The 20,710-nt window shown below is 35.8% G+C and overlaps 1 protein-coding gene across 1 annotated transcript in view; it reads right to left on the bottom strand.

Moving 5' to 3' along the window:
* The window catches only part of LOC144448712 (low-density lipoprotein receptor-related protein 6-like), a 32,270-nt gene extending 15,461 nt beyond the window's left edge, over nucleotides 1–16,809 (bottom strand). The window contains exons 1-6 of the mRNA XM_078139010.1: nucleotides 16,755–16,809; nucleotides 7,251–7,644; nucleotides 4,426–4,820; nucleotides 2,041–2,172; nucleotides 1,375–1,575; nucleotides 671–866 (exon numbers count right to left, since the gene is read on the bottom strand). Of these exons, the coding sequence (XP_077995136.1) occupies nucleotides 671–866; nucleotides 1,375–1,575; nucleotides 2,041–2,172; nucleotides 4,426–4,820; nucleotides 7,251–7,644; nucleotides 16,755–16,809 (1,373 nt within the window). The remainder of the gene's footprint in view (nucleotides 1–670; nucleotides 867–1,374; nucleotides 1,576–2,040; nucleotides 2,173–4,425; nucleotides 4,821–7,250; nucleotides 7,645–16,754) is intronic.
* Nucleotides 16,810–20,710: the final 3,901 nt, after the last annotated feature.

Genomic DNA, 20,710 nt, shown 5'->3' with positions numbered 1-20,710 from the left:
AGTTCTAGTACATTTAGCTATCAACAAAACACATCAAGTTCTAGTACATTTGGCTGTCAACGAAACACAACAAAACAAAATACATCAAGAAATGTGGCATACCGATGAAAATTGTTCTTAATTAATATCAGAAAGTGTAGTCAAGATGGAAACTACTAGCAGCAGAGACTATCCTAATGGACGCTAACATTTCACCTCACATGTCTTCCGTAGTCATCCGAAATGATTCCAACTTCCCAATCTCTGATATCAATGCTACATCTATACATCCAATGCTACAGCTCCAAGTATTCAAGGGGGAACACCATTCCAGGAAATAAAGGCATTTTCAGAAACTATGGGTTCTAGAGAGTCATTTCATGATTTTAAAGCACCTACAATTACTTGCAATTTCAGAGAAACATTCAGTTGATCTTGTGCCTTTATAGGGTATCTTTGCTATGGGCCATTGCATCATGGGAGTCAACAGAAATCATTATTCATGGTTGAACAATGAATATTCATGAGAAATGTTTTACACTGAAGGGAATAGGCACTTATTAACTACATGAGTCATGAATAAATGCAGGTGATGTAAAATCTTGAAACAACTCCAGAACCCATTGTTCATGAAAATGTCTGTAATTCCTGGAGTGGTATTCCTCTTTACCCACTCTAGAATTATACATACCCCCTTGATGGATCCAACGCTATTGCCCGTGGTTCATCTAAGTCTTCTGAGATCAAGATTTTCCGTGATGTTCCATTGAGTCTTGCCACTTCTATCCTATCAGTTCCGGTATCAGTCCAGTATAAATTCCTACTGACCCAATCCACAGCCAAACCATCCGGATTCTGTACCTCTGTTGTCACGATGTACTCTCCTCCTAGAAACCAAAACATACAATTGATAAGATGGTTGCTAAGACTTGCACACATGGATACATTTCAAAATATATAAATATATGACAATGGGCTATCGATGGAAATTTTACAATTTGCATATTATAAGTCACCTGAGCCATCCATGGGTGCTTACAATTTGCATAATAAATATGACTTCACCTGTACCAATACCATCCATGGTTACTTACAATTTACATAATAAACATGACTTCACCTGTACCAATACCATCCATGGTTGCTTACAATTTGCATAATGAACATGACTTCACCTGTACCAATACCATCCATGGTTGCTTACAATTTGCATAATAAACATGACTTCACCTGTACCAATACCATCCATGGTTGCTTACAATTTACATAATAAACATGACTTCACCTGTACCAATACCATCCATGGTTGCTTACAATTTGCATAATAAATATGACTTCACCTGTACCAATACCATCCATGGTTGCTTACAATTTACACAATAAACACTTCTTTACCTGTACCATCCATGGAAGCTCTTCTAATAGCCCTCACATCATCGTCTGTCCAATAAATATAGCCTTCTACAGGATCATAATCTATGGCTATGGCATGCCTAATGTCATCTAGCTGTAAAACTACATCAGTATAATCTGGAGTGTCAAGTGAAATCCGTCTCAAATCGATACGTCTGGCTAATAATAAAATTTCTTCCGCTCCTGAAATATCAAAGAAAAAATAACAAATTTAACATCGTTTCGAAAGACTACTGACCTTAAAATAAACCTGTACAGCTTTTGACTTGAACAATACATATCATTTTTGATTACATCATTGACAATACTAAGGCCTCATCACAAAGCAGTGATATATATATGTATGATATTCTATATTTGGTTGGCCCTATTCCATATTTGGAAAGCCACAATCTATATTTAGACAACCATACTCCATATTTGGACAGCCATAGCCCATATTTGGTCAACCTTATTGTGTCTTTAGTCAAGCATATTCCATATTTGGTCAGTATTCTCTATCTGGTTGGCTATTTTCCACATTTAATCAGCAATATTCAATATAGTCATCCATGTAGTATGCTGGGCATGACATGACAAAATGTTCCTTCTTTTATAAATCTGTACTTTTTCACAGCAATAATTCATGATGCACATGGAAACACTTACCTTCCGCACAAGTTTTCATATCTGCTAATAATCTAACTCCAGTAGGACATGCACATGTAAAACGTGGTTTATTTGGTGACATCAAACATAAGTGTGAACAACCACCATTGTCTTGACCACATGGACTTGGCCCTATAGAAAAAAGATATCATGTCAATGAAATGTTCTCTCAAGAACAACATTTTCACAAGATGGAGAGGTGACACCTATCATTAACCGAACACAGGATGAGAATCTTGTGTATTGAGGCCGTTTTGATGTCAGGGCTCAAAATGAACTTGTTTCTTTGGTACTCCTAGTGGGCTACCAATTTCAGAAATTGGTAGCCCAAGTATTGTGACCTGTAGTCCCATATTCCTGAACTGAAAACAGATTTCCTCTATTGGAAATATGTGTATTATTAAAATACTTTCATGTCCAAAACTCTTCCATTTTCATCACATAATCAGTGGTAGCCTGAGTGGGCTACCAGCTGCAAATTATAGTAGCCCCATGACAAGAATTGGTAGTCTGTGGGAATGGGAATACTGTTAATTTCAAGCCCTGGATAGTGATTTGATTTTGCAAAAAATGTAATGTTTTTGATATGATTTTCATATTGTGCCAATGCAGTGTTCTCTCTGGAATGTCTTCACTTAAGTTCTCAGTGATAAGGGACTATTTCTTTACCTGTCATTGAAAGACAGGGAAGGGAAAATACTGGCTCTTGTGGCTGTCTTATCATTTTTGCATAAAATATAGCAGTTTTTTTAGCACAATTTTTCATTTTATGGAGAGAGAATTACCACCCCATGCACTGCTATGGCATTCCATTGAACAGATATTGTCATCTGGACCACTTCACCTTGACCCTAAATAAATTGTGAATTTGTGTATATTGATAGAGGGTTTGGTCACTATATATAGTTCAGTAAGTGCATTATGACTAAATCAACAAGTGACTTGGGTTTTTTGGGGTTTTGGTTTTTTTGCAACAAGAGATGGACAAATTGAATATCTGATGTTACTGTCTATAAACAGTTCAACTTTGTTACAAATAAGAATAACCATAATGGTTGCGTGTTTGTGGTTCCTACTACTTTTGGGAAATATATGTGACATTGTTGTCACCTTGAAAGATAAACAGTTATTCACAGTTCTAACTTGTAGCCATCCTATAAATCTCTAAGTGCAAAAATAAGACAAGTCAAAAGTATATTAGTTGCAGCAACAAAGATCTCATTGAAATTCATGACTCCAGACATCCAACAGCAACATAGGATACAATCACTGAAACTCTTTCCTCCGATTACCATGCCCAAATCTGTTTTCACATAATTGGTTTGCAAGTATAGACAGAATAACAAACTGAAGACCGATTTCTAAACACATAATACTATTCATGTCAACACTTCCATTGTAATTTTCCACACAGAAAATTTTGCAATATCATACATTATACTGTGAGCAAGCTCAATTGTCTGCATTCAAACAGAAAATACAGGATTCACGGTAAGTATTTCTAAATCATGACATCCTGTGTTTACATAATTAGTTCTGTACTGCTTACATATTTTTACATTCAAAATAGCTCGTACTTTTCCATGAACTGAGCTTGTACAGTTATAACTTTATTATCATCCAATATTTTCCCCATTCAGTCAGAAAATACTTGTGACATAAAGGAATGCCATCCAAGTGTTCTCCCCAGGATTTTTGTCATCAAATGTTATCTAATTTGCATATAAATAAAACATGCTAATCTCTTGTTTCTTTAATTTTGCTACATCAATCTGATTAAAGTCTGATGTAGTGAAAAGAGCTTGGTTTCTTTATTTACCTCTGTCGTTATCTAGTTATTTATTTTCACTTTTGTTCTGCGAGTGAGTGCCTCCTTCCTACATCTGACCAAATACCAATATGATGATTTCAGTTCATGTTCAAATCTTGTACGTATGCATAGCCAATTAAAATACACCAAACAGTTCACACTTCAGAGTTGAAGTTGTAAACAAACAAATCCACCAAAACAATAATAACATCATTGTTTGTGCTCTCGTTCCGTTCAAACAGAGTGTTCGGTGACACTGTACCCTGTTTTGATGTATGACATGCTCTCATTGCTTGAATGGGTTACCCAGTGCACGAGATTTGAACTTGAACTCCTATGGTATTATGTCAGATGTAGGAACAAGGTGCTCACTCACAGAACAAAAAGAACAAACAACAATAAATGCAGGAAACAGAGGTAAATAGAGAAATCATGCTGTATACACTACATCAGAGTTCAATCAGATTGGGGCAGCATCTTATAAACTCTTGGGGAAGAACACTGAACTATATACATATAAATAATTAATAATTCAATTAACAATAATAATTAATATAATTACAAATAACGCTTACCTGACGGTTGCCGAAGTGGAGAATAAACGTGTATATCCATTGGCGAATAAATACTTTCATGAATATTCTTTTTATTTTCACCTGTTATTTTATGACAAGAGTGAATGGACCTGGTCTGCCAGTCAGTCCAAAATAATGTGTCTCTGTACAGAGTTAATGCAAATGGATGAGGTAATGAGCCTTCAAGGACCGACTGTCTATCACTTCCATCAAAATTGGAATGATGTATAAAATTAAGTTTGGCATCAGCCCAGTAAATTCTTTTAGTCTGGTAGTCTATAGTAAGTCCATTTGGCCAATAAATATTGTCATTCACAATATTGATTCTACCTTCTCCGTTCATTCCCGCTCTTTCTATTTTTGGGGTTTCTCCCCAGTCCGTCCAGTACATCAATCTGTGAAATGCACACAAATTAAAAAACACGTTAGTGAACTTATAGCATACCTGAAATGTACCGAGCATAGACTAACAGATCAAGTGGCATCACTGTAGTAAGGTCGTATCTGCTATACAATTGTATAGCAGCAACTCCCTAGCTTAACTACAATAAATATCTATTGGGAACCTGACTCCCTAGCTGGACTACAATAAATATCCACAGGGAACCTGACTCCCTAGCTTGACTACAATAATATATATTGCAAACCTGACTCCCTAGCTTGAATGTACAATTAATCCAATGATTAACATTCTTACAAATTCAAATAATGTAACTTCAAATTTCAATCTATAAACAGTGCAATTTATTAGTTGTTGCATACATCATTTTATTGGACTACACGTTACAAAAATCCCTTATTTTAAAATTTGAATGTTTCAGTTCAGCAAATAATTGTAATAGAACTTTACCATAAGCTGTGGCTCATGTTCAAGTCACCCTTGGAAGCAAAATAATGGTATCACCCATGTGGTTTTAGTAATTTTTACACATAGAAACTAACTCATATTCAATCCACCCACACAAAACAATAGCATAATCCAGGTGATGTTTGGAATTGCTACACACACAGTATCACCCATACCCAATCCACCCTGTAAATCAATGGTAAAACCCATGCCTTAAGCTCCCCTTTTATAATTTTTACAAACACTGTATTTTTCATGCTAAACCCATCCTTACAAAATAACAGTTGCACCCACATGGGGTTTTGTTATTGTTGTTATACACAAAGTATCAGTTGTTGGAATCCACCCCTACAGAATAATGGTAGCACCCAATCAGTTGACATAAAGGCAGAAGACATCGTTATGTAAACACAGTTCTGGTGTTTTGTCAAAATCACAGGGTGGAACCCACAAGTCATAGGTGGTGACCTTGAGAGAACCCTACAACACTGCTATCACAGTAACATAGGCAATAAAACAAGTACCATAATACCATATGTCTGATAATGACTTGCCATATGAGAGTTACAGACATGCCTTGCCTACAAAAGGCCTGGGATTCACAGCACATGTTATCCTATCAGCGTAGCTAGCCATAATGAGTATACAGGATTACTCTCTTGTTCAGGACCACATTTTTCTATAGATCTGTCGGACAACTATTTATCACACAGTTTTACTCCAAATCTAACATTGGCCTGTAAAGGTCAAATTTTCATTCCCAGGTTCTCACTTAGTGTTATCTTATAAGCGTAGCCATAATGATTACATAGGATCACTTTTAAGTTCAGGACCAAATTTTTCTATAGCTCTGCTCTTACATGTAAATTGGAACTTGACCTTTGTAATTAAAGGCCAATGTTTCAATCCCTGGTTCTCACATTAGTATTATCTTATCAGTAGAGCCATAATGATTACATAGGAATATTCTTTTGTTCTGGACCAACTTTTTTCTATATCTTTGTTAAACAACTGTTTTTCACACCTAATATTTAACCCTTTTCCAAACTGGGCCTTTAAAATTACAGGTGGGTTTTCCCCAATCATTTTGTTAATATACGTTGAGCTCTACCACACTATTTCCTTGAGCTTGTGTCTGTTTGAATTACAAGGATTCTAAGAGGGTCTTGTGAAAATTATTAAATGAGGGACAAAAACTATGGCACCAGTACAATTTCAGCGATTAGTTTAATCAGTGGATATAAACCTCAGAATCTCAGTTTGACTGAAAAGAAATTAACAAATGTATCAACACAGTTGTTTCACTTACTGACTCTGTCCTTACCCAGGAATTATACACATATACATGTAAGATAAATCAAAGGAGGACATTGGTGTAACCACACGATGAAAATTGTGAGACGACATGGGCTTTTTCCCAGTTACCATGGCTGAACATTGTATTAATAGAACAATACGCGAAAATAACCAACTTACATGAATATACAATTTCATACTTTAGAAACCACAAAAGTTAAATAAATAATTTCCCCATCTCTAAATCTGACATTCATTATAGTCCAAACCAAAATTTTATACTATTACGGTGTTTTTGTTGGGGTGATATGGAGGTACAACCTACCCAAGTTCAACGGGTATTTAACGTCACAGATATTTATCCCTTTGCACGGTGACTGAAGCAAAGATACATGTACATGTATACCACAGACACACAACAATTACTTGTGAGTGCATAAAAATTTGGTTTTATACTAACCCTTACTGATCCTCACAAACTCAATACTTCCACATGTTCAATCTCATGGCAAACGTAACAATAATGCAAGACAATGGAGGCAAGTTGTGATTGTCTGTTATGGCATGTCACAACTATTTATAAATTGGCATAAATTCCCATAATGCATCATTCAAGATGGCCGGTCTACAAGGTCCCTACCTTGAGGCTTATACCAAAGAGGAGAATAAAACCCACACTTACCCCGATGGAGGATCCAACGCAATGGCTCTGGGTTGATCTAAATCATTCCAAAATAAAACTTTTCTTGATGTTCCATCTAAATTACTAACTTCAATTCTATTAGTTTCTGAGTCTGTCCAGTAAATTTTCTTGCCTAGCCAGTCACAAGCTAAACCATCAGGTGAAACTAATCCTGTGGTGATAATATCCTGCACAATGCGTGATCCATTCACGAATGTTCTTTTAATCATTTCTAGACTAACGTCTGTCCAAAACACAATTCTCTCTTGATGAAAAAAGTCTAAAGCTGCAGCGTCTTCCAATCCATTGATGATAACGGTATCATTTGGCGGACTTGTACCTGTATCAACTATCCTTACATCCTTGCGGTTAGCAAACACCAACTGCGGCTCCGCTGCAATGAAAAAATACAAAAAAAATGTTGTAAGTATATGTAGTGAGTCATCATAACATTGTTTCTAGAGAAAGAAAGGTGTAGTATTTTTGAAGAGCCCACCAGTAGCAGAAAAGGGAAAGTCTGGTAAATAACATTTATTTATTCATAACCCTCGGATTCTACACTGCACAACTTGTAGACTTGTACATCTGACAATATTTCATTATTCATAGACCTCAGATTCTACACTGCACAACTTGTAGACTTGTACATGACAATATTTCATTATTCATAGCCCTCAGGTTCTGCACTGCACAACTTGTAGACTTGTACATCTGACAATATTTCATAATTCATAGACCTCAGATTCTATACTGCACAATTTGTAGACTTGTACATGACAATATTTCATTATTCATAGCCTTCAGATTCTGCACTGTATTCATGTTGACTAGTACATGTAGTTCTATCATACAAATATACATGACAATATTTCGTTATTAACAGACCTCTGCTCAGATTCTGCACTGTATGCATGTACATGTAGACTTGTAGTTCTACAAAACCTGACAATATTTTATCATTCATAGACCTCAGATTCTACACTGCACAACTTGTAGACTTGTACATCTGACAATATTTCATAATTCATAGACCTCAGATTCTACACTGCACAACTAAGTTATAGACTTGTACATGACAATATTTCATTCTTCATAGACCTTAGATTCTGCACTGTATTCATGTTGACTTGTACATGTAGTTCTATCCTACAAATATATATCTGACAATATTTCGTTGTTAACAGACCCCAGATTCTGCACTGTATGCATGTACATGTAGACTTGCAGTTCTAGAAAACCTGACAATATTTTATCATTCATAGACCTCAGATTCTGCACTGTATGCATGTACAGTTTGTGGATTTGTAATAGGGTGACAATGACATTTCATTATTCAGTACACAAACTGAAGGACTGTACTTGATATTAATCTAAACTCAAGGACTAATCTCTCCCATCTGACAAGTCAAGGCAATACACTGAATACATACATTTGTAAAATCTATATATCCGAATGTCATCACAGGATTTACAACCCAAATTGGAATGTAACATTGACCAAACTATCACCGTAGTGACTATGTATGTTTCGATAATTTTTAATGGTTGTATGATATACATATATACATACACAAATGTAGATAGAATCTTCCTGTTTCCATGCTGGTTTTTTTAAAGTGTTCCCCACCAAAATCATGATGAAAACAATATGCAAATAGCATGTACTGTATTGTTTATCTTCACCACTATTACAACTATGTAAGTGTTCTAAAACCTTAGCAAAAAAAAAGAGATATTTTATTTACACAATGTACATACTCCTCTCCATACCACAGGGTTCTAAAACATTTGCAGAACACATTAGACTTTTACCATATCCTCTCCTCTCTACCTTGTATATCCATTCAAATCATTGCAAAAACATTGTTCTACCATATTCAGATCTTCTCTACATGTAGACCACAGGATTCTACTAACTTTACAAAACACAGCATACGTATCTGCTCCTTACCAGGACCTACATGTATGCTTGGTTGTCAAACCTTTGCAAAATTTTACAAGAGTCCTAACTTTCTACTCGGGTTCTGAAACATCCACAAATACAATGTCCATACATGTACATGTATGCAAGAAACTGTATATGATTTGCCCAGTCTCCCCACTTCTCTCCATCCCTACACATATCTATTACAAGGATACTTGCAAAATTCGGTCAGTTTTGTAAACTACACACCCAAAATTTGACTTTTTATCAGTAACAACTTTCTTCATTTGAAAGATAACTACCCCATCACGACCAGTTTTTCTAACTACACACCCACAACATGCCTTTTTATCAGTAACAGCTTTCTTCATTTGAAAGATAGCTGTATGTACATGTCCGACATCTTTGCTAACTTTGGCACATAAGAGTAAACAATGTAAATGCTTTTAAAACAATTATAACACCTCTGTCATATTTGACAAGTTAAAGTAGACACTACGGTTTGAATTAAGTACCCGATCTCTGCCAACTTTTTGACGTGTAATGGTAAATACTGACACTACCTTCAAATAACTGTCTAAGCTCAGCTAACTTTTGACACGTAACGGTAAAAACTGACATTACCTTCAAATAACTGTCCAAGCACTGCTAACTTTTGACATGTAATGGTAAAAACTGACACTACCTTCAAACTAATTCTGACATTTTTGTTAATTTTGACATATAAAAGTAAATATCATTGACTGTTTGGCTATCTAAGAGATTAGTAGACTACTGGTGTGAATATATCCACCGGAGGTGAAGGCTTCCTCATTATGTGATAACTTACTTGTACACAACACTGCTATTAAGATGACCTTTCTGTACTTACAATGTCAAAACATGTGACAAGGTTGTTGACAGATTTCAGATGAACAAGTCCATACGTAACAAGACCCAAATATATCATAAGACTGTTTCTGGTTTTAGAACAACGGTATCGGGGTTGGGGTAAACTTGTAAAAATCTAGACTACAATATTTGGATTTTAGACACAAAGAAATTTGGAAACGTATTCGGTAATTCAGAACCATGGTATCGAAGTTGGGGAAAAAACTTGTAGAAATTTAGGTTCAAATATTTTGATTTTAGACACACAAGTAAAATTTGGAAATTTATCCACCTTTGAGTACAACGATACAGAAATTCACTAGAAAGGTTCAGAAGATCCTGTAAAATTTACAGTTTCCAATAGTCAGTCTTCTTACATGAATTTAGAAATCAAGAAACAGAAAAAAATACTCGCTAAAATTCAGTTTTACTTACTGTCTAAGTACTTGAGATAAGGATTGGTAAATATTGCAAAATTACAGTCATTTTTAAAAAAAAAAATTTATTTGGTTAAAAGCCAGGAAGCAGAGAAGGTGGACACATTGAAAGAAAAATACAGCTTACAGTACCCTCAGCATTTCATTAGAGTTTTAAAAAATATGGTAAAATGTAGTTTCTAAAAGTAATCAATTTTTTGGTGTAAAAACTATGAAAGTGAGAGAGAATACTGGTCCGAATTTTGTAGAACAGTTTATGGATTGTCTAATATGGTTGCTGAAACTCAGCGGCAATGCTGGGAAATTTGATGAAATATACATATGTAAACCATTTGTACAAATTCCTTTCTTTTAGCCAGCTAAAAATGTACAATTCATCTTACTGAAGTTTCAGTTGACTTACTTGACAGTTTTCTACAATATTCTTGAGAGACATGTAATTAGCCCATTGCTGCTATTCTTTTGTACAATGTTAATTTTTTTACCAACATTTACGCTCCATAAAACATATAGCATGTATGTTGACAAAGATTGTCCTTAGCCTCAAAAGAGTACCGGTTGCTCATAGTTACCAATTAATGTTTGGCAAATCAATTAATCAAAGGATGACAATTTGCAGGTGACTATTGTATTTATGTGTACATAGAACTGATTTGAGGTATAATGTTGCAGTTTGTGCTGATGAGTACAGTTAGTACTGGTTGGTACAAAGTACCAACTCAGCACGAACTACATGTACATGTAGCATGGGGAGAATCAAAGTTTACTGAAATGAAAACCTTGCTGGTTAGTGCTAGTTAGTTGTGACAGGTACAAACCACTCGCAACTCGCAGTATTGCAGATCCTGGTTAACTAATGACAACCTTGAGGTTAGTGCTGGTTAGTGCTAATAATAGTGACTGGACTGACTAACAGTAACTAGTCGATGTACCATGATTACTGGCTGACTAAAATGAAAACCTTCTGGTTAGTAATAAGTTGTACCGACCACCGGTAACTACAATGTAGTAACAAGGTACTAGTAGAATCTGGTTGACTAAATTGACTGACTGTTTCTTATCATTTTGTCACCATACAAACAGTTTTGTCATTTGTCAAATGACACACTAACTACACACAATGTAACATTTCTGAAGTGCTATGCTACATAAATTATGCTAATGTAGACAGTTTGTTTACATGGTTTTTTTGTACAGAAGTAAGATTTATGTTTCCATTGTACCATACACTATATTTCACCGCCGGTTTCCTTTCCTGACATTTGTCAAAGCTTGAATGTAACTTTTATGCTTGGTGGTCACATTCAACCAAGTGAACCATTTCAGTTACAATTTCCGATTGATGTCCATTGGCCTCACAGTCTATATTACGTTATAAATTTGGTAGTCAAGATACAATGTTTAGTAGTCTATGTTCCCTGGACTACTGATAATTTGGTACTCTAGATGTTTTATAATTTTGCAGTCTCTGTGATCTGGACTACTGTTGATTTGGTAGTGTAGATACATGTATTAAGTTTAGTATAGTAGTCTAGGTCACCTGGATTATACGTACTGCTAATTCCAACCCTGTTGCAGCAATGTTGATCTGATTACCAAGTGTTAGTGTACAGATTAGAAAAATTTATTTACCATTTGTGCCTGTAAAGTCATACCAAATACAGTAATCTTCTAAAAACGCATTGAATTTTCAGTACAACCTTCAAGAATATCACGGTACATAATCTAAATACATTATTTGTTGGTTTACCATAAAAAAAGATGCCTGCTGTAATCTGCCAGAATGTGTGGCAGTATTTTTCATTGATAAACGAAATTACTTAGAGAGAAACTCTACACTTGTTTTGTTTTCTTTGGCTTGTCTCTACAATTTTTGGCATACTCTTACCCAAAGAACTCCGCCTAGCACCATTAGACATTGCAATGCTGCCTGAGATTTCAGCTTCCACTGTGATAACAGAATATGAAACCTGACCAAGATATGTAAACAACTGTAATTCTAAATAAATTGGAGAACTCATTTTTCACTAGAAGACTTGTCATGTACAGAAATCAGATCCTGAATGGTGGTTTGAATTGTGAGAAGTTTATCATATTATTTTGAGAAATATGTACACACGACATTTTAAATTTTATCTTCTAAGTATATATATGTGAGGGTACAAGAGAGGTAGATACGAAGTCTATGATGGAGGAACAGTGTGGTGTGCCTTCTTTGAGACAGCAAATTTGATGCGACTTCTTGTGACCCATACAATTTTTTTGTTCACCATCCCTTATTATACGTGGTGACTTTAAAAAGAAAAGTATTGCAACAACAAAACTGTCTTCTATAATGAGGTACTCGGTAAGGAGATTGACCTAAATTTTGGTAAATTTGTCCCCTTACTGTAAGTGGGAGACCAGAAGGAAGATGTCCCCTCTCTGCTAAAGACACAGCTTTTGAGTACACCGATGGCCTCTTGGGTCTTTAGATGGCACTTCTACAACAACTGAACTGGTCAGAAATGCTATTTTCATTCCATGGAGTGGGTGCTTAGAAACTTCAAGGGGATGTAGCACCTCATTACGTTCTCCAGTGAGAGAACCCAGTCTACAGTGTTCTTACAGTGACATTGGCAAGATCTGAACACTTCATATTAGTTTTGTTTCACCTTGAAAATAACATTACATTATTGTATGCACTGGAACAAGTTACATGTAAGTACCACATGTAATGAGATCAGTTGTATTGTATTTAGGCAATCTAAATAAACGATTGGTTGAGATAATTTTTGGTTGCACCAAAAAATTGCCTTTGACATCAAGATCACAGAAAATATATAAGTAACATACATTGTACACAATACATGTAAACATTATATGACGATTTAATACTCATGGCGAAGCACAAACCACCTTAAATATGTGCACGCCACACTTGCTGAATTTATGCAAATATGTATTTACTCAATTATAGAAATAGTGTCTAAAGTTAGCCTTCCCTGAAAACCCTGAAGATACTAATGTACATGTAAGTCAATTTGATGTGGTACTTACTAATGCCTACATCTTATTGAGACCTTCAAATTTAGTGTTTTCCCATTACAAGAAAACCCAATATCTATCATTTTTAAGCGACAGCAAATATGTTTGCCATTCATCAGAGAGGAGACATTAGATACCACATGAGACGACATAAATCTCACTCTCTACAAGTTACAAGGAGAGGCAAATCCCCATCTCCAACCTATCATTACAAAATGAACCGACTATACTCTCACTGTCTCAACCCATTATCATAACTTTCTACATAGTTGAACTTGCCTTGAACTAACTGCTATACAAACTGATGGGATGACATCATACTTCGCACAGCCAATATTTTATCTGTAATGTGTTAACTTCATTATCTTTTACAAAAGATAACCCTTTCGTGAAATTTCACTTTCCCTTTTATGGCGATGAAACAACTAAAGTAATCAACAAAGGTCTTACATGGCATGATGACCTAACCCCCTCCCCAACCCACCCACCCCCACACACATTTTGATGGGGAACCCTTCTAAATCCCTCTGGATATCTGGCCAATACTATTCTTACCTACATGTTACTTTGTACACACTACCCTTCAACAGGAAAACACTCGTTAGTCAACTGAGTCTAATTAGCTGTAAATTAATTGCTACCTTCCTCTAGAGAAAAAAAGTGTTCGCACCAAGTGTACAGTCACAACATAACCAATTTTTGGACTAAAAATTTTAACACAAACTGCTACCTAAACCCATGTTAGTTAAAACGACATCTTTCCCTGTAATGACACATTAGAAAACATCTCTCTGCTCAAGGCAAAATTACTGGATGGATTTTCTCTGTTATTTTTTAATTGGACTCAAAACTTACACCTGAGACTACTGGGTCAACAACCTCTCATTAACACTTACATGTACATGTACATATTTATAAATTTGTGAAGATGGAAAATAATTACTTCCATGAGAACAGCCAGTTCTCCAAATTTGAATGTTCTAATGTTACAAAACACATTCTAACAATGACTGTGAGTAGAGTCTCTACTCTAGTTTGTAGGACTAAAGGGGGGAGGGGGGGGTTCAAGCAAAACCTAAATTCCAATGTCTTGAACATGATTCTGGTAGTGAATTTCAATAAAATGCCTGATGAACTCAGCACACGTAGATTTTACTAACAACGCTGTAACTATTCATGTAGACTTATCTGCTTTTACGGTCAGATCTTCTTTAGTTCAATGCAAGGAAATATGAACAAAATTAGGGATGGTGTTGAAAACAAGTACATATGCAAGTATCAACAGTGTTTTACTTTGGTTGATAAAAATGTACAATCTACAGGAGTTTCCAGGATATTTCATCAAAATGATTGTCCAAAGTGTGTGAAATGTATATAATTTTTTCCAGATTCCCCTCATTTTGTTACTAGAGTTTCTAAACCTATGGACATACATCATGTTGTCTGTGTACCAACAGTAATGTCCTTCTGAGTATTGGAAAACATGTGAGAAATTGCTAAAGTAATTGAAATTTGAATACAAAAATTTGACAACATTTCAAAGTACAGTAGTTTGACAACTACAGGACAGATTCTGTGGACACACTTTTTTAAGCAGCACAACACACAATTTAATAAGTGAGAAGTGCAAGATTTATTGGTAAAAATCTACTGGAGTTCCCTACGCATGCAAAATTATGGTACAATTTATGGGAACTGGTCTCAGTTTTACATGCCACCCCCATCCCCACCCTCCTTCGGTTTTGTTATGTGGGTGCCCCAACCTTTGCATAAACAAGGAGAATAAATCCCATACTGTTCCATTACTATGATTTGGCATAGCATACATACATGTATCTAGTCTATATCTTCACAATTCAGTAGTAAAGTCTTTGATTTCCTTAGGGCAGCAAGTTGGGAAAATTCACCTGAATTCTAAGCAATTTATAAAATTTTCCCCAACAAACTATCAGAAACTATTTCAAACACCAAGTAAGCTTAGTCTAATTATTTTTTTTCCTGAGCATAACAAACTTGAAAGGTACCACAAACTGGACAAAAATGCAGAATGTATACTATCAGAATTCAAATATTATGTGTGTCAGGTTTCTTATTTTTCAATATTCAGGCTATGCTTTGACACACAGACGAGATAATCCTTGTTTCTCATAAAGTACCTCAAACAGGCACACAGATATAAAAAGTAGGTCAAACAGGCTACACCATCATAAAAGTAAAATATCACAACAGAGATCACAGATGCCTAGTTGGAAAACTATGTCAAACTGAGTTCTTGATCTTACACAACAGTAATATCTGAATGATACCAAAATGATAAAGGAAACTGGGGCACAATTTTTATAACTGAAATACAGCTAGAATTATGTACATTATCATGAGAGAGGTACACAGATTTGTATATAACCACATTAGTTCTTGTGTCATTTTGTCTGGTCTGCATGTTAGATGAAGTACAAACACATCAGATATTGTAAAATCGCTTTAAATATTTCTAGAAATCTGCCAAGCATAAAGTTTTTAGAGTACACAACCAAACACGTGAAACCCTGGAATATAAATCAGCTGGTCGTAAACTCTCCTTTGATCTGCCATCCCAGCATTTCACAAATGCTCGTTTCGTTAACACAAACGACTAGTTATGGAATCCATGAACGGTTATAGATCATTTGGTTCCGTGGGGTAACTACCGATTGTAGAAAATATCTGGGAATATTTCCTTCACATGTTGAAATTGGTTAGAATGTTGTTGTTTTCGTAAGGTCACGTGACTTGCACAGCCCTACGATCAGTACATACGAAAGAGTTCGTCGTGGATCTTGATGACTTACACAAATCATGGGGTTATAGATCACGAATCACTTAGTTTGTAATCTGATGTGTTCATACACGTGGTTTCTGTATGGTTTGAATCAGTATTTCGCGGTAACAACACCATTCAAGGGTGACATTCAGTGTGTATGCAATGCCCTATTTCCAACATGGCTGCCTATAGCTATCACTTACATAGAGTGCGAGTGATACGGCGGACGGAAACAACCAACTCAGTCGACACCGCTGTACGGTGACTAATTTACCGGATCTTGACGTTCGTCAGTATCCTATTATACTGTAACGATCGGTGATTTTGAGATATGTAGCAATGACCGATCGTTTTTAGTACAACTCCTGAGTTTGAGCCTCGGTAAAAGCAAACAGAAGTCAGCAAAGATCACACACACACAATACATACACATCTTTCTAACTTACCTCGGACTACGGCTAAAATACAGCCAACTGCAATGCATAGGGACCATGCCACCATCTTGGCTAAATATGGAGGCTTTAACGTCCCGGTATCAACTCTGAGAAGTCATTAAAACGGTTAAAATACATCCAACAAGCCGAGAAAAACTTCGTCAATATTCGCCCCGATTGTGTTCTTACTATGTAAATTAATACGAGTCTATTGCACCTGGCGAACTATATCGTTCTGGGTATGATATATTCTTCCGCCACAACCAAATATTACCTTACATTGCCATGTCATCGATAAATCGTCTACATTCGTAAGGTTTCAGTAATACACACTGGTTAAGTTGAAATATTACAATTCTGACCAAAGCATATTTTTCCTCAACCGAATTCCGATACTACTTTTTTGACTGCGGTAGTATATTAAGATCAAGTTGTGTGATTAATCGACTTCATGGCTCTGACTTCATGGGTGGTTCTGAAAACCTCCTCCTGTGTCAACATACACCAATGGCATCACGCCATTTCTATCATGTGATCAATGCTTTGTAACGTGATTGACTTATAATAACAATAGCTGTAGCAACGTGAAAGACGAGTCTATTATAACAGATGGGAGGATAAAATATGCGTCGAGAGATACACAATTTTTTTCTTCTGACTCCTACCTACTGACAGCTGAGAATTACCAACAATTATTTGTTTATACGTATTTCGACATATGTTTTCCTTTATAGTTAGGTCTGTTTCGTAGATTCAATGATTTTGAACAAAACTTTTTAAAAAATATTTCCCTCTGTAAAAATGAAAGCAGTCGTCCTCTGATAAGCGGTGTAAACTCTAATGACAGTAGTATTGTGTGAAAGGCGTGGAAAGTGATTAGTAGGGTGCCTTAGACAAAAACAACGTGTCAACATTCCTGCTAGCTACACAAAGCTAAATACACATTGAAAGTATGTCGCTGACACTTGTCGAAACCACATAGCCTCAAACCAAGCCAGTTTTGTAACTACTCAAATCCCAAAAAGAGGCTTTTTTGGAGTATAAGACGGTAGTACCCCGGACTGGGTCCAACAACACACAGTGCGAAGCTAAACCTCACTGCTGGAGACAACTCGAGTCCAACTCAGCAAGTGGGCACATACCCAAACGAATGCAGGCTTATATACACAAAGACAATACAATTGCCTTTATCTAAATTTCGCCAAGATATGTTAATTGTTGGTTAATAAGACATTGTCCCAATAAAAGAAAAGGCAAAACTGTTGATGTGAATAGTTAGTAGGCCTTCATAAGCCAACACTCCACAAAGGGTATATACCGCGGCGTAAGTTTACGTGTGACAATGCATGTTCAGTATACACACGTATAAAAATATAGGGCTTGCTGTGACGGGTCACGGCCCTGGATTCATTTGAGAGCAATAGCTTTTGATTTGAAAATATAAATGATGATTGTTTTCTGGACTACGACTCATTTTGATTGGAGAGACAAGACGGAGAGGGGGATGAAAAAGGACAGATATACATTGTAACTTGAAAAAAAAGGTGAGGGGAGGGGAGCTACCTGAAAGAGCCCGTTTTAGGAGGGGGGGCAGAAGGCAAGTGGAACTGACAGATGGCATGTGGTGCAATGTAAACATTTTGAAAAACCACAGACAAAGAAGAAACTAAGAACTCTGTGATCTATCTATCTATCTATCTATCTATCTATCTATCTATCTATCTATCTATCTATCTATCTATCTATCTATCTATCTATCTATCTATCTATCTATCTATCTATCTACCGTTGTGTTATATATATACATATACACACACTGGCACACACACACACACACACACACACACACACACATATATATATATATATATATATATATATATATATATATATATATATATATATATATATATATATCACAAACATATAACTCTAAAAAACATGTAAGTCCAGAAGTTTGATGAATATCATTGTTGTTGTTGATGATGATGATGATGATGATGATGATGATGATGATGATGATGATGATGATGATGATGATGATGATGATGATGATGATGATGATGATGATGATGATGATAGATTTTGAAATATCTCTCAAGCGACAAATTTATAGTAGTTGTGCCATTCGGTGACAGGCTTTTTGCTAGTATTGATTTTATGCGACATTATCAAAACTCAGAATAAATATTAGCGTTCTGTCCTGTCCACCCTTGACAACTTGACAACCTATTGAGCTCGTAGTTTGGTGTAAGATAAGATAAGAAAATCTCTCTCTCCCTCCTCCTGTTCCTCCCCCCCCCCTCTCCCTTCCTCCCCCCCCCCTCTCTCTCTCTCTCTCTCTCTCTCTCTCTCTCTCTCTCTCTCTCTCTCTCTCTCTCTCACACCTGCTATATAACAAGGTATTTGTTCACCGTTTGCCGTACACGTTATCATGACATGTGTCGGCTATGATGAATGTTGTCGGCTATGATGAATGTTGTTGTTTATAATATGAATATCAGCCACATAGCCGGCCTTTGGTATGTCAAGTAGCTTTACCCCACAAATCAGATTAAACTGGATAAAACAAATCGATCAATACCACCCCATCAGACGTCTGTACGTGTGAGTCTCAGCTCGAGGACACACATCAGACTAAACTAGTCTGGATGCCATTAACGTGGATGTGAGTGAATCGGTGTAAATGGTAACGAATCTGTATAGGAACTAGACTACAAGAACACGTATCGAAGTTGATCTTTTTGTGTCATTTTTTATGTTAACAATAGAACTGCGCGTTGTCACTGTATCTTACTAGTATATGATGTCAACAAACGTGTGCACTTGTACAGCAGTTACACAATGAGGAACAAACAACATCTCTTTAAACTTATGATATAGATACTTTAGAATCACATCCACTTTGATAACAGGAAAAGTGACTAAAGGTCTAAATATAGGAAAATAATTTCTTATCACACAAATCCTGCTACTATATGAATGTATCAGTACATCTCTATGCTATGATACAAATACTATGTGTATGTATATTTTCATATACAATTTTAAGATACAGGCAAAATATGTTCGAGTAATTAATTATAACATCATGTTTTGACATCAATCTAAGAAATACTACAAGTCCCTATGGTAAACTCAAATTCGTACTCATATGGAAAATAAACAAGGAAGTAGGGTTCAGATCGAAGCAGTTTGACTATATTATTTTGGTTTAATATGATCTGAACAATTACGTAATGTTATTCTACTTATCCAAACATATCACTATGATTAAACCATGCACAAGCCCACTTATTCAGTGTCTTCGAACAGAAAATATAGATTATATACCCTGGTCGTTCACGTCATTATGTACCCTTGTATATGTTACTGGCTCTGCGATGCTCAAAATGTAAGTCAAAACGTTTCAAATCGCCAACATAAATTATGCCGGTGGAGGTATAATTCTATTATTCCCCAATAATTTTCTTCATTCAGTCGGAAAATACTCAATCGCATTAAGTGTATTGCAATAGTCTGAAAGGATCAGCCGTTGGCCCGCTTATATGTAATCACTCGCTACCCCTCGCGCAAGCGGAAGGAACGTTTGGATCTATTGCCTCTACTCGTCTAGCGACTCGTAGTGAAAAGGCCCCTTATAAATACTCGTATTTTCCTTACTTGAACGAAGAAAAATGTTGGGTAATAATTTCTAAGTATACAAACGATTCGATGACGTAATTTAGATTAGGACATCGCTCAATCGACATGAATGTTACACTATAGCATATTTAGATTAGTTATTTAAAAAAAAATTTCAGTTATCTTTAAATAGAAAATAGTCTCATCATTAGAATTATTTAACATGATAATTGAGATGATAATTGTACCATTTAATTAGCAAAACAAAATATCGGAGCATATGCAGTTACCATGCATGTTTTTGTTTAAATTTTGGTGCATTTCAACTTTATTTTAGACCGCCA

The sequence above is a fragment of the Glandiceps talaboti genome, chromosome 17 (assembly GCF_964340395.1).
Source record: "Glandiceps talaboti chromosome 17, keGlaTala1.1, whole genome shotgun sequence".
Taxonomy (NCBI): Eukaryota; Metazoa; Hemichordata; class Enteropneusta; family Spengelidae; genus Glandiceps; species Glandiceps talaboti.
Note: the sequence above shows the minus strand (reverse complement) of the source record. Positions and strands in the feature narration are given on the sequence as shown.